This window comes from Petaurus breviceps, unplaced genomic scaffold (genome assembly GCF_028583685.1).
Source record: "Petaurus breviceps papuanus isolate PSGF00001 unplaced genomic scaffold, PetGlider_PUasm1.0 38, whole genome shotgun sequence".
Lineage (NCBI taxonomy): Eukaryota > Metazoa > Chordata > Mammalia > Diprotodontia > Petauridae > Petaurus > Petaurus breviceps.
The window spans coordinates 104,970,319-104,994,466 of record NW_027186304.1 but is presented as its reverse complement, the minus strand read 5'-3'; the positions used below and the strand labels follow the sequence as shown (position 1 = coordinate 104,994,466).

General features: G+C 36.9%; 1 protein-coding gene across 2 annotated transcripts in view; it reads left to right on the top strand.

The window, feature by feature from the left end:
- Positions 1 to 19,304, top strand: part of RELCH (RAB11 binding and LisH domain, coiled-coil and HEAT repeat containing) — a 139,613-nt gene extending 120,309 nt beyond the window's left edge. For both annotated transcript variants that reach the window (XM_069100247.1, XM_069100248.1), the window contains exons 27-29: positions 7,758 to 7,846; positions 13,953 to 14,023; positions 17,587 to 19,304. In XM_069100247.1, the coding sequence (XP_068956348.1) occupies positions 7,758 to 7,846; positions 13,953 to 14,023; positions 17,587 to 17,707 (281 nt within the window). In that variant the 3' untranslated portion in view covers positions 17,708 to 19,304. The remainder of the gene's footprint in view (positions 1 to 7,757; positions 7,847 to 13,952; positions 14,024 to 17,586) is intronic.
- Positions 19,305 to 24,148: the final 4,844 nt, after the last annotated feature.

Below are 24,148 nucleotides of genomic sequence, written 5' to 3'. Positions count from 1 at the left end.
ATTCCACATTCTACAAAAAGCCTTTCCCAAACCCTCTTAATTCTAGTGCCTTCCCTCTTTTATTTCCTATTTACCTTATACGTAATCTCTTTTATATGTTGTATTCCCCATTAGATTGTGAGCTTTAGAACAAGGGTTCTCTTTTGTCTTCTCTTTTTTTTTTTTAAATGCTTTATTAACTTCTGGTTTACATCATTCATTTCCGCCAGATTTTGATTTACAAAATTTTCTCCCTGTTTCTCCCCTACCCACTGCCCCAAAATAGCGGACCCACAGGATATCCCCTCTTCCAATCTGCTCTCTCCCATATCCCCTTCGACTTTTCCAGTAGGGCGTGGTGGATCTCTATGCCCCAGTGCCTATATATCTTATTTCCCAATTACATGTAAAATAGTATTAATAATAGTGTGTGTATATATAATATAATATATTTTTTTAACATTTTATTTTAAAACTTTGAATTCCATATTCATTTCCTTCCTCCTTTGTCACCCACCCTTACTGGGAAGATAAGCAGTTCAATATAGGTTGTACATGTGTGGCTATGCAAAACATTACCATAGTAGATACATTATAAAAGACTAACTATATTTCCCTCCCTCCTATCCCACCTCCCACTTGTTCTATTCTCTACTTTGATCCCATCCCTTTTCAAAAGTGGGTGCTTCCAACTTCCCTTCCCCCAGCCTGGCCTCCCTTCCATCATCCCCCCTCTCATCCCCTTCCCCCCTACTCTCCTGTAGGGTGAGATACCCTATTTAGTGTGTATTTCATTCCCTCCCCAAACCAAATTCAATGAGAATAAGGTTGACCCATTCCCTTTTGCCTTCCTGTTCTTCCCTTCCATTGTAACTATTTTCCCTTGCCTCTTCTATATGAGATAGTTTACCCCATTCTGTCTCTCCCCATCTCCTTTCATTATATTCCTCTCTCACCTCTTAATTTCACCTTTTAAGTATCATCCATTCCTATTAAATTGGTCCTGTGCCCTCTATTTATGTATACCTGTAAACATATATTCTCATATTCACATATGTATTCATATGTCCATATACCCTCCTATATAGACATGTATGTGTGTGTGTGTGTGTGTGTGTGTATATATATTTTTTTTTCTATTCCCTTCAACTATTTTCATACTGAGAAAAGTTTCATCAGTTACAATTATCGTTTTTCCATGTAGGAATGTCAATAGTTCAACTTTGATAAGTTCCTTATGATTTCTTTTCCCTGTTTACCTTCTCATTGTTTCTCTTGCTTCTTGTATCTGAATGTCAGATTTTCTATTCAACTCTGGTTTTTTCATCAAGAGTGCTTGAAAGTCCTCATTCCACTGAATGACTATATTTTCCCCTAAAACATGATACTCAGTTTTGCTGGGTAGGTGATTCTTGGTTTTAATCCCAGCCCCTTTGACCTCCAGAATATCATATTGCAAGCCCTTTGATCCCTCAATGTAGAAGGTGCCAGATCCTGTGTTATCCTGATTGTGTTTCCACAATATTCAAATTGTTTCTTCCTGGCTGTTTGTAATATTCTCCTTGATCTGGGAATTCTGGAACCTGGCTATAATATTCCTAGGAGTTTTCTTTCTAGGATCTTTTTCAGGAGGTGATTGGTGGATTCTTTCACCCTCTATTTTGCCCTCTGGTTCTAAAACATCAGTGCAGTTTTCCTTGAGAATTTCTTGGAGGATGATTTCTAGGTTCTTTCTTTGATTGTAGCTTTCAGGTAGTCCAATAATTTTTAAATTCTCTCTCCTGGATCCATTTTCCAGATCAGTGGTTTTTCCAGTGAGATATTTCACATTGCCCTCTATTCTTTCATTTGTTTGGATCTGTTTAACAGCATCTTGATTTCTCATAAAGTTATTAGCTCCATTTGCTCCAATCTAATTCTGAAGGAAAGATTCTCCTCAGTGAGCTTTTGAGATTCTTTTTCCATCTGGCAAATTCGGCTTTTTAAGGCATTCTTCTCATTGTCTTTTTGAACCTCTTTTGCTATTTGAGTTAGTCTTTTTTTTTAAGGTGTTATTTTCCTCAGTCAGGCTGTTGACTCATAATTTTCTTGCATCGTTCTCATTTCTCCTCCCAATTTTTCCTCCACTTCCCTTATCTGCTTCTTAAGGTCCTCTATGGCCTGTAACCAGCTTGTATTTTTCTTTGAAGCTTTTGGTGCAGGAGTTCTGACTTCACTCTCTTCTTCCTCTTCCATGCTTTGATCATTTTTGTCACCAAAATAGGAGTGTAAAGTTGGGTTGCTCTGTTTATTTTGCTTCCTTTGCCTGCTCATGTCACCACTCAATCACTTGGCCCTTGGGCTTTTTGCCACAGTAGGACTTTCCACCAGACAGGGGAGCTTTATCCCATATTCTGGGGTTTTCTCAGATATCAAAGGTGTTAGTTGGTTGCCCTTTCTGAAGCCTCCACATGCTCTGGCAAGCTGGTCTCACAGCCCAGGACCTCCACCCTAGACCGCAATCCAGATCCAAGCAGGTTAAAGCAAGAACAATTACCCCTCAGACTGGTGGATTGGTCCCCCTACACTCTGCAGGCCAGGAGCTGAAGCTGCCATGTGGCTGTGGCTGCAGGGCCGTTGCACCTCAGCTGCTTCTCACCCTGGGGCAAAAGCAGACCACACTCCCAGCTACTGGATCCCAAAGTCCACACTGCACTGACCTCTCACTGTGTCCTCCGCATCTGTGTTGATAATTCTGGAAACTGCCACAGCTGGTAGTGATCTGAAGTCCCTCCAGCTGGTGGCTGGTCAGGCCTGCCCTGAGGCTAAAACCTAGGGCTTGCAAGGGGCTGGAGTTGGGTCAGCTCCCAGAGCACTGTGCTGGCTGGTTCCTGCTGGTCTGCGGGGCTTTCCTCAGCAGAAGGTTAGCTTCTCTGTGTCATTTTGTGGGTTCTGTAGCTCCAAAGTTTGTTCAGAGTCCCCTTTTACATGAATTGGGGGAGGTGGAAACCGGAGCCCCGAGGAAGTCCTGTTTCTACTCCTCCATCTTGACTCACCACCCCTTTCTCTTTTTTTTTTTTTTAACATTTTTATTCAAAGTTTTGAGTTCAGCATTCTATCCCTTCTTTTCTTCCCTCCCCTCTTTCCTCCCCAAGACAGTAATTAGATATAGGTTATACATATGTAATTATGTAAAACATTTCCGTATTACTCATCTTGTTCAAGAAAACTCAAATAAAAGAAAGTAAAAAATAGCACTTTTCAGTCTGTATTCAAACAATATCAATTTCTTTGGAGGTGGATAGTATGTTTCATCATTAGTCCTTTGTGATTTTCTTGAATCATTGTATTGCTGAGAATAGCTAAGTCATTCACAGTTCTTCAGCAAACAGTTTTGCTGTTATTGTGTACAATGTTCTGGTTCTGTTTACTTCTCTATGCATCAGTTCATATAAATCTTTCCAGATTTTTTCTGAAATCATCCTCATTATTTCTTATAGCACAATACATTGCAATCACATACCATAGCTTGTCTAGCCATTCTTCAGTTGATGGGCATCCCTCAATTTCCAATTCTTAGCCACCTCTTTTGTGTCCTTGTATCCCCAGCCCTTGGCACAGTGCCTGGCACATAATAGTTACTTAATAAGTGTTTATTGATTGATAGAGAAGTGATGGAGTCAGAGTGCACATTGAGACTTTTTTTTGACCATGGACAATGGAGGAATCTATTTTGCCCAACTATACATGTTTGTAACAGAGACTTTGTTCTCTTTTTTTTTCTTTTTTAAAGCAATTGGGGTTAAGTAACTTGCTCAAGGTTACACGGCCAGTTATTTCTGGGTGTGGTGCTGAGTATCTGAGCCCGGATTTGATCCAGGTCATCCGGACACTGGAGCCGGTGCTCTTACTCACTGAGCCGCCTGGCTGCCCCTAAGCAATTGGGGTTAAGTAACTTGCTCAAGGTTACATGGCCAGGTGTTTCTAGGTGGGTGCTAAGTGTCTGAGCCCGGGATTCGATCTCCAGGTCTTCTCAACACCGGAGCCGGTGCTCTTACTTGCTCTGCTACCTGGCTGCCCCAGATTTTGTTCTCTTTTTTTCTAAGGCAGGAAAGAGAAATCAAGTTTTCATTGACTAAAAAAAAGTTAAAACAAAATAAAGCAGTTAGCTATCTTTTTTAAAAAAATGATCAGTAAAACTGGCTCAGCAATTACAGCTGCCATTTCTTTTGGAGTACCCAAAAAATGTGCTTTGTCTAGTTCTAGTGTCTTGATCTCATTGAGAAGAGCTAGGGTCTTTACTTAACATTTCATCATTTGTCTTTTGTTTCATTCTGGTTAACCATTGTATCGTTTCCAAAGAAAAATTAAAGTTGAATTGTGTACTGCCTTCTTACCATCGCTCAATGTCATCATTGTTATCTGCTCAAAAGCACTCCTCTTATCCTCAGTTACTTAAAAAAAAAAAAAAACAGCTTTATGTTGACCTTGTCATTTACTGTCAGCCTCACCTTGTTTGGGGGTTTTGGTGCTTCTGTTACTATTATTCCAACATTGCACTGTAATTGTGTATTCATCCTGCTCTTAAATTTTCTTTTAATACATTTCTTTTAAAATTCCAAGTTATCACACAAGCACTCTGTGCAACTGTATCAATCTTTTTAATTCAGACTGACTTTTAGTGGAAACACATTATGGTTACGTAGAAAGAGTACTAGATGGGGCAGCAAGGAGGAGAGGTGAACAGAGCACTGGCCCTGGAGGCAGGAGGACCTGAGTTCAGATGCAACCTCAGACACTAACTCTTTGACCTTGGACAAGTCACTTAACCCCAGTTGCCTTGCCTTCCCCCCTCCAAAAAAAAAGTACTAGATTTGAAGTCAGGGGGCTGACTGAAGTTCCCAGCTTTACCACTTATCTGTGTGACTTTGGGCAAATCACTTCACCTATCTGGATCTAATTTTCTTCATCTGTAAAATGAGGATGATTGAGCTAGAAGGTATCTTCCAGGTTTTCAGTCAGTGATCTTACAATGATCTTCACTTTCCCTTCTTCCTCATCTAAGTAATTTATACTTGTCTCATCAGAATATTGTACTTCTCATCCATGTTGAGCTAACTTATTTATTAACTATTAACCATTGGATCTAACCTGTTATTTTTCTGAACTTTTTATTCTGAGCTTCTAAAATCCAAGATGTGACAGACTGCACTCATCTTTTCTTTCCAATTCTGTCAAAAATTCTAATATTAAATGGTCATCCCTGTCCCTAAGGTTCCCATCATTTCAACATCAAAAAACGATTGGTCAGAACCTGATCCAGCTTTTTTATCTTTTTACTTTTTCCACTTTTTGAAGGGCTGAATGATCATTAATACAAGTCAGAAATTCATTAGCTGCTCTGCTTTTAGCAGAAAGAAGACTTCATTGTTCCAAATAGTTGAAGTTCCTTATTATCACTTATTTGCTTCATGGTCGGTTCAAGATCTGTATCCTATATTTCTTACCTAATTCTGCCTTCTGTCTAAGTAGTCTGTAGGACCCCTCTGAGGACAGTACTAGTTCTGTTTCTTCCTCCATTAATTATTATCCAAATAATGTCAACATGTTTCTCCTCTTGGTTTTCTGGTTTTTCTCACATGAGTAAATCTTTTTAAATAATGTAATTAATGAATCAGTATTAATATAGGAGGTCCCTGACCCTGTCTTTATTTCATGCTGCATCACTGCTTCTTATTTTTTTTGTTTATTTGAATAAGATGTATTCTTCCACATCTGCATTCTAGTCATGATTCCTACCCCACTATTTCTGAGTGATAATCTATAAGGTCATATTACCCTCCTGGTCTCAGGGTCTCTCACTTTGTTTATTATTACCTATACTTTGTGCATTTGTAAATAGATGGAGGTTTTATAACTGGACCTCTTCTGTGAATTACCCATTCCCTCTTCTACTGTTATGTGTCCTGTGTTGTACTTACTATTCTCTAAGACTCTAGCCTTGACTGATCTATGTAGTCGGTTTTCTTCCTCCCCCTTCCTTTTCAGTTGAAAACTTTTGATGAGGCAGCAGAAAGTAGGAGTTAGGGTTGAACAGTAGCAGGTTAGGAAAAGTTAAAGATCAAAGGGAAATAGGAAAAGGATTCCAGGGTAGAGGATTGAATATTCTTGTGATTCACTTTGGTGCTTTTATAATGAGAACTACACTCACTGACTGTTGGTTAATAAATCCATCTTAACATGAAGGAAGGTCCATCGTAGTAAGCCACATGACACTATTCAATCCTGTATTTTTTCCATCAGATGTGAAAATGACCAAGGGCATGCTTTATCAGATTTGAAAACAACAATGCTCAAAACTAACATGAATTTTCTAAGGAATAAATATTGTCTTCTTTTTAGGTTGAAAAAGGAAATTACGCAAATATTTGATGAGAAATTGTGGCATAAAAGTAGTCAGTGTGAATTTAAAATTTTATAGTTAACTCAGAAACAATATGAGCTAAAAGTTTTATGTGACTTCTTAAAAAGCTAATTTGTTATTACTACAATAATATATTGGACTTGGTTGGTGTACTGGTTTGTTTTACTGATTTTTTTTTAACTTTGGAGGAATGGCTACTGAAGAGAGTAGGGGGAAGAAGTAGATTCAGAAAGGAAAGTGATCTAAAAATAAGATTTTAAAAAGAACAAAGCTAAAGCAACCTTAGACTTGGTTTCATAGAAGTCTAGTAATATTCAGATTAAGGGCATTCATGGTCCCACTGAACTGTGCAGTGGTCAGGCCATATCAGAAAAACTGTATTCAGTTCTGGAAATCATATTTTAGGAATTTTAAGAATGTGTTCAAAAGGGCATAACCATGATTGTATGTAGATCAGAACCTATGTCATATGAGGATCATTTAATAGAACTAGGATGCTAACTCGGAAAGAGAAGGTTTGGAGGACAAAGGAGAGCTTTGATTTGAAATATTTGAAGGATAGTCATGTGTGGGGCATATTAGACTTCTTTTATAGAATTAGGAGCAACAGAGGTTTTTGAGAGACAGATTTCAGCTTGATGTGAAGAAAAGATTCCTAACAATTTAGACATGCATAAACACATTTGAGGCTGCTGCAGATCCATCCCATCTTCATTGAAACTGAAACTAAATAATAATTTGTTAGAGATTTTGAAGAAAAGGTTCTCTTTCATTTATAAATTTGACTAAATGACCTTTAAGATTCAATTAATATATTCAGTGAATATACTCAATAAACATTTAGCATAGTGTCTAGCACAAAGGAAGTGCTTAATTTGTTGAATGGAATCGTATGATTCTATCAAGTTTTGTTTTAAATATTTCAAATTAACAGTAAAGGAGTTGAATTTCCATAAAAGTCATTAATGAATAATTGCAAGTGAGGTAGTATGGATTAGAAGTGTCCAGATACATTTTCAAAGGAAATTAATGTATTTTTCCCATTGAAATTCTTTGTGATTTACTATTACTTGTTTTCTTCATAATTTTTCAAAAACAACTTTTTAGACTTGTGTAAGGGGACCTATTTAGTACAATTTGCCCAGTCTAAGGTATTTAAATATATGCAAATTGTGTTTTTATTTAATAACTTACTTTGTTCTCTTGAATTATCCATAAAGTGAGATAATTAAAAATAAGCAAGGATAAACCCAAAGTAAAAGAAAATGTATAGAACATAACTAAAATAAGTTAAAGGTATCCTTTTTCCAGCGTTTCTGTATTTGGGGAAATCATATCACTTTGCTTTAATTCCTTAACCATCTTCTATCTATAGTTATTTCAGAAGATTTAATGGTTAATCACTTTTTACCAGGACTCAGGTGTTTAAGGAATGACATGGAACACCTCTCACCAGAACATGAGGTGAGTATCAGTGAACATTAGTGGGCATTGTTAATGCATGTGTGTGATGGGTTTACATCTTTTTTCTCAAGCAGACGTTTCTACTGCTTTGTCTAAAACATTGATTGTTTTCACTGTTTTTCAAAAATTATGGTACACTATTAGTGCTACAGATTTATTTATGAAATTAAATGTCTTTTCAGATATTTCAGGATCATTTTTGTAGTTAGATTTTTTTTTCATCTTGTTATATAAAATGTAGGCATTTAAAGTTGAAAGGGATGAACCAATCTTTGGACATATTGTCACCTAGAACTGTTCTGCTTCTGAAATTTCAAACCCTGTGCTTCACTCTCTAACCACAATCTTGTTTACTTACTTTTTATTTTCGTTGTAACCCCTAGCCCTTCAGCCCCTTCCTGTTTTCCCAGTCTGTCTGTATCTTCTGGATTCCTTGTTCCCTGCACAACCTAGACGCCCATGATCAGCCATTTCACCTGTGCCCTCTGGAATACCCTGTAATCACAAATTGCCTGTCTTACTTCTCCTGTCTCCCTCCCTCCCTCATCTCTAATCCAGACACAAAAGTGTAGCAGTGTAGTGAAATGGAGCTTCAGTTAAGTGAACAGTGGATCCTAGATTTGGAGCTGGCAGGGACGGCCTTGGCAGTCATCTAGTCCAACTCCTTCATTTTACTGAGAAGGAAGCAGGGTAACAGAGGACATCTGCATGAATGCTCTCTGCTACTAATTGGAGCTGATAATTTCTTGACTTGCTTTAATGTCAGTTTCCTCTTTAAAAGGGTGGAAGAAGCGGTCAAGGGAAATTCCTTTCTGGATCTGATTCTCATCAACACTGAGGAACTAGTTTCAGGTGTGGAAATGATTGGCACCTTGGAAGACAGGAGTGAAAACTCCCCCCCAGAATTTGTTGTGATAGAGAAGAAAGCAGATTTCAAAGGAGGGTTCTTTGGGTTCCCGTGGACAAAAATTCTTTAAGCACAGTTAGCTTAGAAAAGATGGAAAGATCTCAATGAAATTCCAAAAGTACAAACAATATTGACAAAACAGGAACTCTCTGAAAGGACCAGTATAGAAGAAACATAAAGATCTCAGCAACTCATCTACTTTTAATAAATACATATAAAGATGATGTAAGTAGAACATAGGCAACATGGGAAGCATGGCATGGTACCAAAAAAATAGTGATATTAGGGTTGAAGTTAAATTTGATCTGAAGCTGGAAAGTAAAACCTGAAGTTATTTTTTAGAAAGACTAAAGGTGGCCTAGAACCACTACTCAGGTGTATAGGATATATCAGACAGCTGAGAGAACGTAAAACCGGTCAATTCTTATTTTCACATAATAACATTTTTAGAGTGAGAAGAAACGCCAACAGTTATCTACTTCAGCCCATATCAGAAAAACAATCCCTGTTCCAATGTACCTGATGAATATTTTTTTTATTTGTACTGCTTTCTTTATAGTCTCCCCCATCAGAATGTAAGATCCTTGAGGGTAAGCATAATTTTTTAGTTTTGGTTTTCATCCCAAGCTCTTAGCACAGTGCCTGACACATAGAAAACTCATCATAAATGTTGATTGATTGATTGATTGGGTTACACTGTCTCTGCTATATCTGTTCCCACTGCTGGCTTGTCAAACATTGCTCTCATAAGGTATTCTGAAAATTATACAGTCTTACCAAAACTGTCTCTTCACTGCTGTTCAGCAGTTAAATTTTTTTCAGCTTTTGTAGATGTCTCGTTAGTTACTTTTGGCGAATTATCTCTTAATTTACTAAAAAGTTTCAAGCCATTAGACAGACCTCTATTATCTCAGCTTCCTTCCATTCTATCTTCTCTAACTCTTTTTTTTTTTTAAAGCAATCGGGGCTAAGTAACTTGCTCAAGGTTACACGGCCAGTTATTTCTGGGTGTGGTGCTAAGTATTTGAGCCTGGATTTGAACCCCATGTCATACCGACACTGGAGCCGGTGATCTTACTCGCTGAGCCACCTGGCCGCCTCTCCCTCCATTCTATCTTAAAATTTCATTGTATCTCCCCCAAGTCCTAAAATATCCTTCCAGAACATGACTACTTCCCGAAGCCATTACCCTCTTTCTTGTCTTCCTTTCAATTAAAAATATATGCATTTAATACCTAACTATATTCAAGGCACTCTGAAGTTCTGTGAGGAATAATACCCTCAACTTTCTGCTCTTCTGTTTTAGTTTAATTCAACAAGTTTATTAATACGTAAGATGTGCCAGGCACTGTTTCTCTTTACCTCCATTTGGCCCTTAACCATTTGAAACTTTTTTTCTGCCACTTAACCTAAAGTACTTTCTAAAAGAGCACCAGCAATATATTTATAAAATCCAAAGGCTTTTTCCCAGTCTTCACTCTTTATTCTGCTTGTAGCATTTCATTCTGTTACTACCCCCTTCATTCTTAAAACCATCTCCTTCCTTGCATTTCATAATAATGTGCTAGTTTTAGTTTCTTCTTTGACCTTTTCCCCCTACCTCATGATAGGGGAGTTTCTCAAGATTCTGACTTCTGCCATGTTCTCTCCCTTCTTCAGGGGTTCTTGGGATCTGTGAACTTTCTTTTTTAATGCATTGAAAAATTATTCTGAGAAGAGATCTGTAGACTTCACAAGACTGCCAGAGGGTTCCATGATACAAAAGAGGTTAAGAATATGTCCTCCATATGTATCTACAGTTTCCCCTGCTAATGTCTCCTGGGCTACAATTCCCCCTTTCCAACCTTTTGCTACACATCTTCACTTGGATAGAAATATCTAACCTTGGGGGCACAGTGAATAAACCACCGGCCCTGGAGTCAGGAGGACCTGAGTTGAAATCTGGCCTCAGACACTTAACACAAAAAACTAGCCGTGTGACCTTGGGCAAGTCCCTTAACCCCAATTGCCCTACCTTCCCCCTCAAAAAAAAAACAAGCAGAAATATCTAACCTTTCAAACTCAATATGTCTAAAAATAAATTCCTTATTTAACTTAGTTGCATTATCTGTAACCCCATCATTTTATAGATGAGGACACTGGCCCAGTGCAGTTAAATGGATTTGCCCAGGGTTACACAGGTAGTAAGCCAAGGATTTGAACCTGGATCCCCTAATGAGCATATTTTCCAAATTGACTTAGGTAGTATTTAACGGGAGAGACAGGCACAGTTTTTATGATTGTAGACTCTAGACTATTGGAAGAACAATAAGTATGTCAGCAAAGTACCTTAGGAAATTCATTAAAAGTAAGTATAACAATACATACTGATTTTTTTCTTCATTTAACACATATTTGTTAAGTACTTGCTTTGTTCAGAGCCATATACTAAGTGTTAGGAAAAATAGAAATATTAGCTACAATACAGCTCAGATCTTGTAATATTACTGTGTTTTTTTTAATGTAGAGGGTTAGAATTATGAACGAAAGTCAGATTACTGCAATATACAGTATTATACACTAAGTACATTGGAAGATTGTGAAACAGAGTGCTATTTAAAATTAAAAGAGGAAGATAATTATCAACTGGAGAATTAGATTAGGGGAAAGAGGGTGGGGAGCAGGTGAGTTGTACTTAAATCGATGGTTGGGTAAGTCATCTAACTTACCATATTGTTCCATGATCTCAGGGGTCTTTAGGATTCTCCTTAAGGCACTAATGGTTGACCTTTCTTCATATTCTAATATTTTCTATTCATGCTTTAGTTTCTTTTTTCTGGTTTTGATCATTTTTCCTTCTGATTTTGGGGTTCTCCATTGGTTTGTATATTTTGTACTCTGATTTTGATTTTTTTCTTTTTTGTTATCTTTGCTGTTTCAGCCTTTTTTCTTGTATCCAGGTCACTAATTCTCTGGCTTCTCCCTCTTTATTCATGCTATAGAGTAGACCAACTAAGCCTCAGCATCAAGGTTACCTCATCCCCCTCACTTTGGGGCATATTGAATGTGCCCCACATTGTTTTTCTGCCTTGAGTAACCTCCCAGGCCCAGCTCAGTTTCCAGTCACCTTTCCCTAAAGCCCATATTTAAACAATACTGTTCTCAGCTCATCTCATTCCTCTTGCCCATTGCTCCCTTTCCTTCATATGACCAAGCAGAGGAGACTGCTTCTTGTAGGTGTTTGAGCAGAGACATTGAGGGTGTGTCCCTACCCAACAGCCAGCTCATGCAAATCTGATGTCTTGTGGAACTTTGGCCCTGTACCTCTGTCTGATGGCAGTGGTGGGAAAATGGTATTGTCGAGTATACACTGTAAGTTTGAAGCCTCTGGTGTTCATCCATAAGATTACTACATTACTGAGACTATTTTGTCTTCTTTTTATGAGGATTTAGGTCTCATTACATCTGGTGCATAATTCCTTTTTTTGGAAGATAAGGACTTGAGGGGTTGGAAGAAAGCTATTCCAGCATCTTGTTGGACACCAGAAATAAAAATAAATTTGTTCTTAAGTGACCAAGCATTTTGCTTCTGTAACATTTAGTTTTTGTGAAATGTGATTCCCCTTTTTTTTTTTTTTTGCAATAGGACAAATTTGTTTTTCAGCATGGAATCCTAGATTTGTGTGGGTCTTATTCTAATTTGTCACACTGTAAAACAGTTCACTTCCTTTATACCTCAATAGAAAAGCTTTATCTCAGTCATTGTCACTTCTACTTAAAGTTCTCTAGAGATACCTTGAATTTAATTAGGACATCTGCTAAGTAGCTTCTAGGGTTTCAGTTTTCTTTACTTGCTTCTTTTTCTATTTAAGAGACTTCCAAATCCATATTCATTATTGGCTCTTAAACTTGAACCCCTGCTAACTGATAACCCCCTCATCAGGGTCATCTGCAGCTTTTTTTTTTTTAAGCAATTGGGGTTAAGTAACTTGCTCAAGGTTACATGGCCAATTATTTCTGGGTGTGGTGCTAAGTATCTGAGCCCAGATTCGATCCCAGGTCATCCTGACTCTGGGGCTGGTGCTCTTACTCACTGCGCCACCTGGCTGCCCCTCATCTGCAGCTGTTTTGAAGTACTTAGGTGTTCAGTCCTAAAGCTGTAGTAGTAGCTGCACCCTGACTGACCTTCTTCAAAAATGTGAGGAAAGGTTATAGTTGTGTTATTTTCCTCCAGCAATTAAAATGGGCCAGGGACCTGCAGAGGTCCCGTAGCTTTAAAAAGAGTTCCCAGGAGCTAGGGCAACACAGATCCTTCAACACTACCCTCCTCGCCCGGTCCTCCTGCCGCAGCTGATGTAGCCGTCTCCAGCTGTATTTGGAGGCTCAGAAACTCCCACGTGTGCTGGGCTGAGCACCATGAAATAAAATGGCTGCTCTTCTTGTTTTAGCTGAGACACAGGGAAATGATGTAGAGCTTACACTGACCTCAATCTCTCTTGTTCAGATGGTGTGTGGGAAGTTCCATCTAGAAATTTAATACTCTAATATTTATATTTGGAAGGTGGCTAGAAGCAAGATACATTAGGGAGGGGAATATCTAAAAATTGTTATTTCTAAACATTTGTCTAATACTCGTACTCATTATTTTGGTAAATATTAGCATTTTGAACGTAGAGAAAAGTACCAGATAATCATAAACCATCAGAGTGAGAAGGGATCTCAGCAGCTTTCTAGTCCAGCTCATACCGTTATGGCAACCATCTGAACAGTATACCCAACAGCTTGTCATCCAGATTTGGCTTTAAGACCTCTTTTGTATTCATAAAGAGACAGTGATAGAGAGTTGGCCTAAGGCAGAGGTGGGGAATCTGGGATCTTTTAGGTCCTTGGGTGCAGCTTTTGACTGAGTCCAAGTGTTTGGATTCAGTCAGAGGGTTGCACTTGAGGACTTAGAGGGCCATATGTGGCCTTGAGGCTGCAGGTTCCCCACCCCTGGCCTAAAAGCCACAAAGACCTAGATTCAGTTCCTGCCTGTAGCTCTGTGACTCTGGGCAACTTCTCAGTACACCAGACCATTGTCTTAGACTATGAATTGCACATCTGCCTTGGTACAGGCAATTTCATACGCTACTGAAATCAAAGACCTGGAAAAAAAAAGTGGAGGAGTATATTGACACGAACACGATATTCCATTTACAATGGATCTTTCTTTTTCATCAGGTTATTTTAAGTTCCATGATAAAGGAATGTGAGCAGAAGGTAGAGAACAAGACCGTCCAAGAGCCTCCTGGGTAAGTAAGGCTAGGATTATTGTCCAGAGTTTAGTGTGAAACATTAGCAGTGTCTTGAATTTTGTTTTATTTTGTAGTCAGATAATTGGAAAACAGGAGTTTAGAATGAAAACCATATGATTTTGTGAGTTATTTTTATGAGGCTACTATATAATGCAGAAAGGATTGTGACTTGATGCTTTGACTGTTTTATTCATCTTTCTAACCTACCATTAGCACTAAGATTCTCTGAGAAGTAAAATTATCAATTTAGGTATGAAAGAGTTCAGTAAAGACTTTAAGAGCTACAAAGGAACAACCTATTTATAATCTGATATATATTTGCTCAGTAAATAGGGTGCCAGGCCTGGAGTCAGGAGGACCTGAACTCAAATGTGGTCTCAGACACTTAATAGTTGTGTTACCCTGGACAAACCATTTAACCCTGTTTGCCTCAGTTAACTCATCTGTAAAATGAGCTGGAGAAGGAAATAACAAACTACTTCAGTTCCTTTGCCAAGAAAACCCTAGATGGAGTCAAAAGAGTAGGACATGACTGAAATGAATGAACAACAATACATATTAGAAAAACTATGGACAATAGCTATTAAACTATTAAAATCGGTTCATTATAAAACAAACTAAATGTGGAATATATCTCATTTTCTAACTCAGGTATTATTAATGTAAGAACCCTGTTTAAAACCTTCTATAAAAGTAAAATCCCTTTTCCATAGTTAGAATTTTTATTTGTAGATTACGTAAGGATTTTTTTCATTCAGCAAAAAATTTTGATAGATTTCTAGTTCAAAGATAATCAGATTGGGGCAGCCACGTAGCCCAGCGAGTGAGAGCACCGGCTCCAGTGTCAGCATGACCTGGGGATCGAATCCTGGGCTCAGACGCTTAGCACCCATCCAGAAACACCTGGACGTGTAACCTTGAGCAAGTTACTTAACTCGAATTGCTTAGGGGCGGCCAGGTGGCTCAGCGAGTAAGAGCATCTGCTCCAGTGTTGGGATGACCCGGGGATCAAATCCGGGCTCAGATACTCAGCACCACACCCAGAAATAACTGGCCGTGTAACCTCAAGCAGTTACTTAACCCTGATTGCTTAAAAAAAAAAAAAGATAATCAGTTTGTTAATATCAGAGGATACTTTTATTCTTTCACTAATAAGTTTAGGTTCATTTTTTTTACAAAGCATTAAGATTTGCAAAGATTATTTACCATCTTTGGTTTATCAGTTAAAATTATAAAGCTTAAGGGAAACAACTCCATGAAAAATGATGAGTTTGCAATAGTTGAAGGAAAAGATGCAAAAGACATCCTTCCTGTTCATTCTGCATACAAAAATAAATAACTTTTCACATTCACATCCTTCTTAGTTAAATTTCATTTAGAATGTATTTTAAATGCAATATTGAAAAAAGAGAAATGCTTTTGTAACTTCCCAAGATTGCTTCCTTTATGTAACCTTCCCTTTTTTACAGTTCTGTTTTTTATAAACAGCATTAGAAAATTCTTCCTTTAGTGGAAAGAGTTGGGAATTATTTAATATGTTGCTTTTAAGTGTTCACAAGTTAATGTCTGAGAATTATAGAAAGGAAGAAATTGCCAACTTCATTAAATAAACACCTAATTAAATGGGCACATTTAGAAATGGATTTTAAAATTCTATGTGTAGGGAGCAGCCAGGTAGCACTGTGAGTAAGAGCACCGGCCCCAGTGTCGGGATGACCTGGGGATCGAATCCGGGCTCAGACATTTAGCATCCACCCAGAAACACCTGGCTGTGTTACCTCGAGCAAGTTACTTAACCCCAATTGCTTAGGGGCAGCCAGGTAGCACTGTGAGTAAGAGCACCGGCCCCAGTGTCAGGATGACCTGGGGATCAAATCCGGGCTCAGATACTTAGCACCACACCTAGAAATAACTGGCCATGTAACCTTGAGCAAGTTACTTAACCCCAATTGCTTTAAAAAAAGAAAATTAGTATTTATCTTGGAGACTTACTATACATAAAGCTGGCTTTTCAAAAGCATACAGCAGTATAACATGGTTATTTTGGCAAAAATCCTTACCTCTGATTTGAAAGAAGGCATTATATTGCCTTTAATATGTGAGAGGTGCTGCCTTGTCTGCTTAATGATAATTTGTCTTAGAAATTGTAACAAAACAGTAATAGTTAAGATTTTTTAAATGATGTGCATCATATAGTAAAAAACTAGTCATTAGAAAAAGCCATTTAGTAGTATAATTTTTTTTTTATCTGTTAAGAAGAAAGGATGGAAAAGTCTTAAGATATAAAAATGTTTTTGTGTCAGGATAGTAGGAGGAAATGATCACTCACCTGTATTGCTACTGCCTTGTCTTAGAAGTTTTCCTTTTAAGGTGTACAATGCCAGGTGGCCCTTTATTTTGTGAGTTGCCATCACTTAGTCAGTTTGGGTTTACAAAGCAAGACCTGGAGAGATTGCTTGTTGACCTAGTGACTGATTTGATTGCTGTGATAAATGTTATATCTCTGTACAAGCTGACTGTAGATTAACTACCACTGAGTCTTTTTTCAGAGAATTATACTAAACTAGTTCATTTGAGGAAAAAAAATCTTTCCAAAAAACATTCCTTATGTTCCAAAATCTTTAGTGACAACAAAAGTGATTGAGGGTGATTTTATGGCCAGAGTTTGAAGTACATAGAGATATATACAGTTGGTATATGTTGCTCAGTTATTCATTATATAATCTTGTAATTGTAGAAATATTTGGTTCCTACCGATTGCTTTCAGTAGAAAATGTAGATCTGAATTACTTTTCTTAGTTTTTCAAAATTGCAATTGTAAAATTTATATTTATAAAGCTAAACATTGGCCTTTAAAACAGTCTCTCCAGGGGTGGGGATCTGGGTTCAAATCTGGCCTCAGACATTTAACACTTACTAGCCGTGTGACCTTTGGCAAGTCACTTAACCCCAATTGCCCTGACTTCACCCCTGCAGAAAAACAAACAAAAAAGTCTCTCCATCAAGTAAGTAATATTATTTTGCTCTGTAGACACAAGAATAGACTTGGATTTTTAACTCTACTTTTTTCATTCCTTCCCAAGATCATGTTGCTTGTAGTGTTAGTATTCATAGTAGTAGTAGTAGTAGTACTTTTTTTGTCTTTTTTTTTGGAGGGGGAAGGCAGGGCAGTTGGGGTTAAGTGACTTGCCCAAGGTCACTCAGCTAGTAAATGTTTAGTGTCTGAGGCCACATTTGAACCCAGGTCCTCCTGACTCCAGGGTTGGTGCTCTATTCACTTTGCCACCTTGCTGCCTCTGTTCAGAAAATTTTAAGAAGCATCCCTGTCCTCAGGAGGTTTGCTAGGGGACTGGGGGGGGTTAGGAAGTATAGGTATAAAAAGTTAATTAACTAACCAAGTATAATAAACATCAGCAATAGTATAGCTAGTAAATCCTGATGGGAGTTAGAGAGATCATTGTAAAGTAGTACTAATTTCAGAATATACTTTCCTTAAGATGTATTGTTGAAAAATGTCAAAATGTGTTGTTTTTTATGAAGTATTATAACTTCTTTCCTAGTTCCATGTCAATTGCTGCAAGTTTAGTAAGTGAAGACACAAAGACCAAGTTTTTGAACAAAATGGGACAGTTGACAACATCTGGTGCCATGTTGGCCAATGTGTTTCAGAGGAAGAAATAAAAGAAGAAAGGAAATTCCCAGTAAACAAACACTAAGATGGACCTCAAGCAGACTGGTTCCTTGTACTTGAAGTACTTGCCTTTTTATTTCTTCTGTTTATGTTCTTGCAGTATGATTTTATTCTAACCTCCAAAGATATTTGCACTGCTTTTGATTATTGCTGTGTATCTGTTAATTTTGGGGTTATAACTGTGGTTGATAGCAAATTGACTGTATCAAGTCGCTGTTCTGTGTTCTTGTCTTTTAGCATAATTTTTTTATATAGTGAAAAGTATTTTTTTTATTTTCTGAAGGGATATCAGCAAATATCTGTATTATACACTGAACTATTACAATGGTACTTAAATAATGTAAATTTGAAGTCATTGTTATGAAGTAATAAAAGTGGAAATTACTTATGTATTTAAATTATGAGAGAATAATGCAGACTTTTTATTGTTTCTAAACTGACTAGAAAGAGCCACCAGCATTACTCTGTGCCTTTTGGAATTAAGTTTGTGTCCACTGTAGGAAGTGTCCTGCACTCCATTCATTCAGCATTTCCTTAGAATGCTGTGGTGAACTTGAGTTCCAAATCCTACAGTACATAGATAATGAAGAAACTTTCAGCATTTCAGAGCTTTTTATGTACACTCTTTAAGTGCTATACCAAACTCTTCCAACACTACACATAATCAGCTTTCTGAGGAGATAAGCATAGAGGAATGGAGGATTTAATTGTTATACTTTTACATTGCCAGTAGCCAAGGTGAATTTGCAACTGATGTGTAATAAATTTAAATGCATGAAGTAGATTCATTTGAGGTTGAGATGAAATAATAATTGTCTACTATATCCCAAGTCAGAATATTTCAAAAAATATTGTTTGGAATAAGAATCTAATGTTCAAGTGAGGTGTTCTCTTTAAGATATTATCCTCTTAATATTTTTAGAAAATGCCTTTTAATTCCATATAGTATGTCTTCCCTGCCCCCATCAAGAAAAAAATACTGAAAAGTTTGGACTTTGGGGGGAGGTTTTCTTTTTGGTAAAAACCAACTTGGCCAAATTACTGCTGTTGTTTGACATTTCTTTCCTTGCCCTTTGAATTCAGTCTGTATTTTTTTTAAATGCCCTTTGCATGTAGTCTTAAGTCAGTGTGCAATTCCACTGGAACTTTATAATCTGCACTCTTGTACCTTCAGGTTGGGGATAGATTACACAGTGAGTGGAAGGTAGAGTTTGATTGGCTTGCGGGGAGGGGGTGGAAGGATTTTTTGAAAGATATGTGATATTTTAATAACTAAAAGAAATTCCAGATTGAACACAATGCATATAGCTAATTCTTGTTGGGTATAAAATGTTTTGGTGCATTTGGAACACAGTTGGAAAACATTCATTTCATGTGAAAGATGACTTGTTACACATCATACTCAACCATGTGAAGAATTCACCATAGGCAAATTCTTTATGAAACTATTTCTCATATCCAGTGAAATAATTGTTGAATAATTATTCTACCTGGTAACTGTTGGGTTCTAGGCATTCCTGAGAAATTGAAAGTGGCTACCTTTCATGTCAAATATGTTGATCTATTATAAATAAAAGGTTTTGCATACTTGATTTGTAATTTTTTTCTACTTAGAATTTCTGTAGTGTTACCTCCAAACAGATGCAAAAGACAAAAAAGTACCAAAACTGCCTCAGTTTGGAAATTTTATTTATGTAAACTACCTCCTTGCTTTCTCCTTGAAAGGGGAATGTGTCATTGTAAGAGTGACATTAAGAAATTTCAGAGATGATTAAAGAAAATATAAAACAGAAAGAACAGTATATATTTGTGCCAAAATGAATGCATGTAATGAGTAGACTATCTTTTTACTTCGTGGCAAGTGACTAAGATGTTTTTAATTAACTGATCAAGTTTCATTTTAGTTCAAAAGACAGTCCAAAAATTGATAACAAAACTCAGTACATTTCGCAGTACAACCAACCCTCTTATATGGCACCAGTCAATAAAATGTCAATACATATACTTTTATATGGGTTTTAATTCCACATGTAGTTTGCCATTTTTATGTTAAAACAGCATTTTTAAAAATAATAATAAAACAGACTGCCTATTTAAGAGTAAGTAACTGGAGGGAAATAAAGTAACCAAGTTCTACTGGAATAGCGATAAGACTGCCACTTTTATTCTGAAATTAACCTATGGCTCATATGGTCATAAATTTAGAAATAGGAGGGACTTTAGAGGCAATCTAAACCAAGCCCCTCATTATGTAGATGAAGAAACTGAGGCCCAGAGATTTTTAAGTGGCTTGTCCAGGTCATAGTGCTAGTAAGTGGTGGGACCAAGATTCAATAGTTACTCTGATTTCAGACCCAGCAGACTTGCCACTACCACATTCCATGGTGGGAACAGAAGTAATAACAATAATAACTGCTAGCATTTGTATGGCCCCTCCTTTGTAACAGGCACTTTGCTAAGCACTTGAGAAACATTCAGTCCTGAGAGATAGGTGCTATTATTATCTCCCTTCTGCAGTTGAGGAAGGCAGAGAGGTTTAAGTGATTAGCCCAAGGTCACACAGCTAGTAAGTGTCAGAAGCTGTATCTGAACTCAATTCTTCCTGACTCCCTTATTGGCACGCTATCCACTGTGCCACTAGCTGCCTTAGACAAGATAACAAGAGTGTTGCAAAGTAAACCAGAGGTTTAAAAGACTCAAATCTTGAAACCCAGTAGGTATTGTAACTTAATTATTTCAAGAAAATTCTGTTTTTATAGTGTTTAAATAGCAATAAAACATAAAAATCTTAGAGGAATATTTACTATACACAAAACTTTAAATATTCGAAAGATCTATAATTTCATTGGATTAGGCGTGGGGAACCTACAGCTTCCAGGCCACATGTGGCCTTCTAGTTCCTCAAGTGCAGCCCTTTGACCGCATCCACACTTCACAAAATAAATCCTTTTACTAAGGGGAATTTGTTCTGTGAAGTTTGGATTCATTCAAAGGGCTGCACTTGAAGACCTAGAAGGCCATATGTGGCCTTGAGCCTGAGGGTTCCCCACCCCTGGATTAGGCATTCCTTTCAAAGATGATCACAATCCATCTTTGCATTTAGTAGATGGTCTTCATAGGTTGTTCTGAGGGAAGAAATCACCCAATGATCAACATCGTTGCAATCAACTAGTCTTGTTTTCAGATAGCAGATATAGTCTGTTGCTTAGCCTCTAATTTAACCTTTAACTTGGTAGGACAGATTTTATTCTCTGTTGGAATCTTGTGAACCCAGGATCACCTCCACAACACAGAGGCAAAACAGTAAGACTTTAGTGAAAAATGTATACATGTGTATACTATGAGCAGCTATAGTTTCCAAAACAGACTAACAAAAACATTTGTTTACCTGTCACATGTGTTGTTCTGGGCCTTCAGTTGTTTTTATAACTCACATAGAAATCTTTGCTGAATATTCCATTGGCTTCTACACCATGGATTGAGTTATAGATGATTTAATAAGCCAATGCCTATACCCACTAGACACCCAATATTAGAATATGTCTAGCTTCCTAATAATAGTATAGCATTTTTAGTAGTATCAAAAATCTTTTCATATTGACATATTTAGTAAGGAGATTCACTCAATTTGTAACTGATTTGACAATTTAGTTTGTCCAGATACTGGAAAAGTCAAATCAACACGCATTGTCTTATGTGTTTTGCTGGCTCTTGAATTCCCAGAAGGCTGCTCTGATTATTACAGATTTAAAGATTTTTCTTTCTATAGATACTGAACTTGTTTGACTTTAACGAACTGTGATTGCTAACTACTTTCATCAGGACTCAACATACCATATTAGTTTCTCTTTGCTGGCGTAAAAAACTGCAGCACAAACTGGTTTACTGTAAATTCTGTGTATAACATGCATGCATAAAGAGCTTTTGTGACAGAAAAAAAGAAGCCTTAGAACATTACAAATTGACTGTTCAATGAAGCTCTAACTTTTAAAGCAGATGATTTCTTATAAGCATGTTTGTATACATGAATTTCATTTGAAATAGCTTGTTTCTAATGTTACTGCTTTAATTTACTCTTTTGTGTTGCTGTTACATAATTTCACTAGATTTTCTTAAAAATCTTAAGCTGAATTTAGTCAGTTACAAATGGCAGAGATGTTAGTAGCCAAAGTAGCCAATTTGTACACACTAACTGAATTAAGTATATTCGTTGAGTACTTGCATATTAAGTAAAGCAATCCTATGGGTCATTTCAATCCCAAGTCTACTATGGAATCAGGATTCTAATTCAGTCTTCAGATTGTACCAGACCTCTAATTTGTATCTATTATAATTCATCAACTAGACAAAACTGTTGGTTTGGGTTGTATTTTGTGTCATTTATTCATGCATGTTGAAATAATAATGCCTTAGAATTAAAACATCTTGACCTCACATTCCCCACCACCCACCAGAAGAAAAAGAAAACCACCTTCTTGGAAGTGCTCCACAGAAATGTCACCTCACTTCATTAAGAGTTTTGATTTGCTACATTACGGAGCTGTCTATCTAGATACGCATACATACAGCTGAAAGGGTTCTGTAGACATAAGGAAAGTAATTCAGATTTGCTTTTCTCCAAAGAATCCTCAAAAATATTTGTTTTATCTAAATAATATTTTCACAAGTATAATTTTACAGTTCTTCCTTTTTTAAATTCCACTAGAGGGATATACTTGATTAGCGTTCTGATTTCCATTAACTTTGTACTGTATGAGTGGAGTTCTTAAACAAGTTTATTATATTGCATACTTATTTAATCCATTCCTTTTATCTATAAGATTATTTTGTTGCATATTGAAACTATTAAATACTTTTTCTTTATCTTCCAAATGTGTTAGTGCTTATGTTCAAGAAAGGGCCTATATAACAACAGGTTCCTCTAATAACCAGAAGGCCATCTGCTTTAGGAAAATCTGTGTCAACTTAACAAAATAACATTGGTCTATATATTTAAAAGACCACAATGATGAAGTTTTTGTGTGCAAAGTTGTCCCTTTGTCATTTGTATAATCACTATATAATACAGTTTTAGGCAGTATATATTTCTGTGGATCAGTTTCCTCCTCAGTATGGTGAGTGTTGAACTAGAGCAAACCTTAACCTTTTTTTTAGTGTCATAGACCAACCTCTTTGGAAGTCTGTTGAAACCTTGGAACCTCTTCTTGGAATAATGTGTTTAAATGGATAAAAATAAATTACAAAAATCATAAAGGAAACCAATATAATAAAATAAATAGTTGGCAAATTTTTTTTTAAATTTCACAGACCTCTAAGATCTCAAAGACAAAGCTCTTAGCTCTAAGTACTAGGATAGCTATGATTTTTCTGTATCAAGATTTCTCAAAGCAGAGCTAATAAATCTACCTTGACAGTTCTACTCAAGAGCTCTTTCTCTAACACTAACAAAGCAAAAAAGTTCCTTAATGAGGAAGTAGTTAGGAAAGCGCTTTTAGAAAGTGTGAGATGCTGGGCATACACGAGGTGGTATTACAATTCTAATCCATTAACCATCTTCTGCTCCACATAGGATCACAATTTTGGAACTGTATCAGACCCTATGGACATCAGTCCATACTTTTCTCTCCCACTACCCCTGATTTTACAGGTGAAGAAAAGGAGGATTGAATCTCTACTAAATGAATTCCAAATCATTTCAATTGTAGATTGAAATCTAGAAGGGATGTTAGAAATCATCTCATAATTGTCACATTTTACAACTGAAAGAAAAAAAATCCACTGCATAAATGACTGGCCAGAGGTCTACACTATTTAGTAGTAGCTGAGCTGGGACTAAAACCCAGACCTTTTTTCCCTGTCCATAATTGCTTTTCCACTTAGATCTAATACTTTGTATAGTCAGGGATGTGCTGAGTCCAGTTTTTATATAGTCAGGGATGTGCTGAGTCCAGTTTTTATATAGTCAGGGATGTGCTGAGTCCAGTTCAAACCAATTAACAATTGTTAAATTTTCAGTGCTAGCACTTATACCTTGGAAATTGGCAAATTTGCTACAAACCAGGGCTTAATTTGTTGTTTGATCAATTGTCTAGACTTAAGAAATTAATGGGGAAAATGTTAATAATTCAAATTAATCTTGAAAGTATGTCACATACACTTTTTTTTTCCCCAGAGAACCAGTTGTTAAACATTTACCGGCATACTACTCAAAAATATAAGTCAATGAAATGTAGGCCGTTTTTCCTGATCCCAGGTGAGCCTTGTTCGCATAAAGTTAAAGGCAGAAGCCTGCAAGTCTATTAGTACTTTTCCTTTCCTTTATAAATGCTCAGCATTCAATATTTGGTTTGCTGTTAAAGAATTGTTAGACTTCTGACACAGATTTCATTCGTATCCTCAACTGTTAATTTGTGAGTGAGTGAGCGTTTGTT